The 6,000-nt window shown below is 40.9% G+C and overlaps 1 protein-coding gene across 1 annotated transcript in view; it reads right to left on the bottom strand.

Moving 5' to 3' along the window:
- Positions 1–5,473, bottom strand: part of LOC144773723 (trifunctional purine biosynthetic protein adenosine-3-like) — a 219,052-nt gene extending 213,579 nt beyond the window's left edge. The window contains 1 exon segment of the mRNA XM_078658864.1: positions 5,329–5,473. Within this exon segment, the coding sequence (XP_078514990.1) occupies positions 5,329–5,473 (145 nt within the window).
- Between the last annotated feature and the right edge of the window lie 527 nt (positions 5,474–6,000).

Raw genomic sequence — 6,000 nt, forward strand, 5'->3', positions numbered from 1 at the left:
GGAGATTGAAAGCTGCAGTTGTACCATACTACTGCCAGAGATCTTCAAAGGAGAGTGCAATTGAGATCGAAAGCTGCACTTCTCCTATACTACCAACAGAGGTCCTAACAGATCACTGAAATAAAGATGGAACGCTGCAGTTGCCCTATACTATGACAGAGGTCCTCACAGAAGAGTGCAATGAAGATGGAAAATTTCAACTGCACTCTACTACCAACAGAGGACCTTACAGGACAGTGAATTGAAGATGTTAAACTTCAGTTGCACTTTTTAACCATCAGAGGTCCACACAGAAGTGCATGTTGTAGATACAAAACATATTGCATTCCACTATCAACAGACGTCCTCACAGAAGAGTACAATTGAGATGGAGATTGAAAGCTGCAGTTGTGCTCTAATATCAACTGAGGTCACACAGAAAAATACAATGTAGGTGGAAAACGTGCTTCACTATACTACTAGCAGAGGTCCTCAAAGAAGAGTACAATGGAGATGGAAAGCTTCAGTTGTGCTAAACTCCCAACAGAGGTCCTCACAGAACAACGCAATGAGGATGGAAATCTGTGGCTGCATTCTCCCACCGGCAGAGGTCATCACAGAAGCGTAGATTGTAATGCAAAACATGTTGCACAATAGTGTGGACATGTGCTTAGCGTGAACAAGTGAACCTGCAAATCGTAAAGAGCTGTGGGCTGGAATGTCATGGCTTACTGAAGATTTCAGACATGACAAGGAGCCTCTTTGAAGCAATGAACAACAGGCATTGGCACAGCCAATAGATTACATTTGTGTACAGTGCATGTTGACAGAAGAATATAACATGCAGGTACACATGCACGCATACAATATGCACATAGGTCAATACAGATACACACACATTTTTCCTCAAACATACGGGTACATAAGCTCTCAGGCCAACAAATCAACAAACAAGACACACACAATCACAGTCACACATTACCAGGGGCAGCAGGGGCTACAGTCGGATGAGCCCCAGTGAAGCCATACTGATCAACCTCAGGGCAGCACTGTGTGATGCACCTTACAGAAGCACTTGGGATTGGGCATCAGAGGAGCTGTGGGTCATGTACAGTTCAGGAGGAACCGCGTACAATATAGGGTAACACATGGATGACCACCATCTAATGAGACATATCTTCAGGTGGTCCTGAGCTTTTGCAAGCAGCATTTTGATAATTAAATCAGCAATCAGCAATGAAAGCTTCACTAAGTCATAAATGGCTGGAAGTGTCCCATAACATGACCACTTGGCCGCAACGGATATGGAAGTATGACCGGAAAATAAAAAACAAATATACTTTTTGTTTTTAAAATATTGACATTTTTATTTAGCGGCTTTCGAATAAAAATGTTTTTTGGGCGCCCTGCATTCTGACCAAAAAAGTATGTCTTAAGACACATCTGTATTTACCATGCTCCTCTAAAATGTTTTATAGCCAGTACTTACATTAAACTCCAGACCCCAAAAGGCCCCATGCAATTAATCCCTGTAATAGGAAATGTAAAGTATAACAGAATCGCTAAGTAAGGCGAATCACAGCCTCACTGAAATGATTTCTGTGAAGATTGCATGTTTTTCTGCCAAACCATTAACAAAGTAAATCCCAAAAAAAGAATTAGGACACCAAGCAAAACTTCATTTTGTGAAGCACAACTGTGTCAACTCAACTAATCGCAAACTTTGGCACAGGAATCCTGTTTTGAAGTACTCATATAAAAAAATAAAAAGTCATTGGACCCGATTCACAAAGGTAAAGTGAGACGAAAGTCTAACTTTGCGACTTTTGGTATTCATAAAGGGTACTTACTAGTCGTAAATGATCTTTCTGAATACCGAAAGTCGTAAAGCTAGACTTTTGTCTCACTTTACCTTTGGAATTGGGCTTTTGTGTGAGTACTAGGATGGAGCTTTACAAGGATATTCAAGGGCTCATTTATCAATCTTTCACGCATCACAGCAAACCACATTGCTGCCCTGCGTGAAAGGGCAGGAATGTGTCATATTTAACATTATATGGCACATTCCTGTCCATTTCCAGTGCTGGTGCACAATGTGCTGCCTAGTTCCAACAAAGGCACCCTTGCGTCATGGTACAAGGGGGCCTGCATTGTAGGTGGGCTTTGTTTTGTGTAGGAAGAGACACCTACCTGTACAAAAACAATCCTGAACACGTTGAAAGAGGACAAAACGAGGAGAAATAAAGATATTTCTCCTAATTATGCCTCACCTGTGGAGAGGGAGCATTTTACTGCCATCCCAGGTCTACCGCTAATGGCAAATCTGGAAATGCCCCAAAATCCACAGGTGGATGTGTGGCAACACCAAATGCTCCACCCATGGAAAGCCTTCCTGTCGCAGAGTAAAGCAAAGCAGAGATTTCCATTGCCTTGCGTTACACTAGATTAATCAAGCAATGCAGGACCACACAAGTGGCCTTGCATGTCATGATAAATCTCACTTAAATTTTGCGTCGCCCCCTGCACTCACTTGCCTGGTGAAAGGGTGATACAAAGCCTGGATGAGTATGCCCCTTATTCTGGGCCCCACAGAAGCTTCTTAGCGGCCTCGTGGGATCAGACAGCCCATGATCCATCTGAGTGTGTGCTGATGGAGTGGCCTGTTTCTTTGTTTATTCCTATGGATTTTGATGCAATTTGATACATTATTTTTTCTCTCCCGTGAAAGTTGATGGAGTTTGCACTGTGAATCTGTACAAATGAGCATTAATTTTGAAGTAATTATTAGATACAATCTATAGAATCTTACTTGGAGTCTTTGATTAATTTATTGAAAGATATAAAATAGTTTAATACATTTGTTGATATCACCATCAACTACTCGACTAATGGTCCATTGACCAAAGGAAGAGTGTTGATCTGTGAAGATTAGTTAGACATTGACAAATGCAGATCAAAGTGAAATAAAACTTGACCCCCAGCAATACAGGCAGGAACCCTGAACGTGTATATGGGCCCATTGTGAATAATACATTGATGGTGAAATGTTTATCCTGGCCTTTCGCTTGATCACCATCATCTTTGTGAGAACAAGCTGGGCACATAAATTGAGTCAATGTTTATTCACTAAAACAGCATTTTGCTTATCAGCTCCCCTGCTGTTCTGAACTTCCAACACACCTTTCAAACAAGTATTGGAAAAGCCAATAGGTCTCACCATAGAGACCTATTGCCTCGATCAATATATTTTCTTCATGCTGTACTGCATCAAAGCAGATGCTGCACAGCATTAAGGAAAGATTCAAACAAATGTGAAAAAATAAGCACAATGGTGCAAACACTGGGCTATGTCATTTTGTAGGCGTGTATATGCGTTAAACATGCTCACTCATGCCTCCAAAATGATGCATCCAGTGGCTGTGTCATCGAGCATTTTTTTTTATAATAATGGGGCCGATGATCTGGGCAGCGGTCACGGAGAGTGGGAAGAAGACAGCAATGTAAGTGGGAGGAGAAGCACATGAATGAACGAGTATTGAGAGCCCATGAATAAATGAAAGCAACATGGGGGCACAGAAGCACCCAGGGCAAAATTAGCGCAGGTGGGGGACAGAGCACAAGGACAAAAGAGAGCGAAGCATGGATGAGGGGAGCTAAGCACTTGAGGGAGACAGCTCAAAAACACATGGACTATCATAGAGTGCTTAGACAAAAAGAGAAAAAATGGGTCCATACATGCAACCAGTGGAAAGACACAAGTACCTCGGCCATGCTCCAGGAGTAGGGCAAACACAGGAAGAGGAAATAAAGCACAGAAAAGCCAACAAATAAGAAGCAAGCAAATGAGAACGACAAAACTTGTTCTTGAGATGTGGCTGTGGATGAGGATGTGGTCGGATGGCCAGACTGCTGGCTTTGGAGCTGGGAAACCAAGGTTCAAGCCTCGGGTTCGCGTCCACATCCTGTGATTCTGGGCAAATCACTTAGGGCCAGATGTAGGTCGGCAAATACCGGTCGGTAACGGCCGATTTCGGCCGTTACTGACCGGTATTTGCAAATGGAGATGTAGGGGCCTTAAAATTCACAGAATCGGTATATTTACCGAATCTGTAAAGTTACCGATTCGGTAAAATACCGATTCTATAAATTTACCGAATCGGTAAATCAATATGTAGGTGGCACTGAAAACAGTGCCACAGGCCCTTACCGATTCGTTATTTACCATGTAATACTATTGCATAGTAAATAACGAATACCTGTGTACATGCACATCTGTGCATTTACACCTGTGCCATGTGGCATGTATGTGTGCCACATGGCACACAAGTCACAAACAGGGGTGCAACAGAGTATCAAAGTGACACCCTGTCCCCCTTGGCAATTCGGTAATTTTACCGATTCTGTAATTACCGAATCGGTATTTGCCATTGAATACTATGGGCTTCAAGGCCCATAAGAATCAATGACAAATACCGATTCTGTAATTACAGAATCGGTAAATACCAAATCCTACCGATTCGTTTTTTTTTACCGAAAAATTACCTACATTAGATTTACCGATTCATGAATACCGAATCGGTAAAATTCGGTATTTATGAATCGGTAAATCTAATTTACCTACATCGGGCCCCTAATCCCCCTGTGCCTACCAAAAAAATGAATGTGTCCTTGTGTAACGTAACTGGTGCTCATGTAAAGCACTCCAATACCTTTGGGTCGAGTTTGCGCTATATAAATCTGCACACAAAAAAAAATACTGCCAGTCAATGGTAAGGAATGTGCGGGCTGTGAGCCCAGTATGAGCTGAAAATTGAGATGCAACAGACTGCACATGCACTGTTTACCAAGCAAGGCCTCAAATGAGGAAAGGGGCAAGAGGTAAAATGTTGTCAACTAAATGAGAGTTTCTGGGACAAAGTTGGAATAGTAGAATGGAAGAGAAATATTGCTAAGATGAAGAATGGTATCTCAGAATGCAACTGTATTATTGCACCAAGTAAATAAGACATGCCCAGTCAAAAATATAAACTGATATATGAAATAAAGGTCCCGGACATGCCTCGCGTATCTAAAATTATATTGGGTAACACTAATACATCATAGTTATAGCTGATACAATATTTTGAGTATTTGGTTTATGAAAAACATCAATGTCAATACTTCTTACATATGGCATTTGATTCACAAGTAAAAATATCTTCTAATAAACATCAGTGTGTATTTTTGGGTTCACATGGCATTTCATATTCACAGTTTCACACTTTAACTGTGCCTTATCTAAATAAATGCAACTATGTCTCAAATGTCTCATTCTTCTAAAATACTACTTCCATCTTTTTGTCTACAAACCTGAATTTGATATTTTTCCATTCCTTGCAGTGCCAGCGTTTCCCGGGGCAACAAAGACCTTTTTGACATGTGGAGACTGGGCAAGTTTCCAGGACAGAACATGTTCTCTCGCGCCACTGCCTATCACAAGCACCCGGTCTGCCATCACTACATTAAATCGGAAATAGAATAACATTAGAAAGAGACTGGGTCTTATCATTCAGTATCACATATGCAGCTTGTTTTTTCTGGTGCTGTTTTCGTTATTTAAGTTTGTTGGTGGTATTGGCTGTATTGTAAACAGATCTGCAAAAGCAGCATTAGAATATGTCAGAAGGAAAGGCATAATTTGTCAGATTTAAATTGCACATTGTCGCCAGTGGTATTTAAAAAATAAAAAATGTTGCAGGGCAAATTAAAATACTGCAGGCAGGTTTTACCACCATCATTCTCAATTGAATTTCAGCTGACACAAATTTCTTTAAGTAATATTGTGAGCACAGCTGACAAATGGAACAACTGGCAGCACGAAACTATTTTATCTGTTGAGGGCCAATGAGTTATATTTCATGGTGAGTAAAAGCACATTTAACTATTACCTTCATTACCCAAGATCTAAGCAATACCTGTTAATGATATAATGCTCATTAAGGTGATAATTTGCATAATAGACATAGAAGAAGACAAATTATT

The sequence above is a fragment of the Lissotriton helveticus genome, chromosome 8, assembly GCF_964261635.1.
Source record: "Lissotriton helveticus chromosome 8, aLisHel1.1, whole genome shotgun sequence".
NCBI lineage: Eukaryota > Metazoa > Chordata > Amphibia > Caudata > Salamandridae > Lissotriton > Lissotriton helveticus.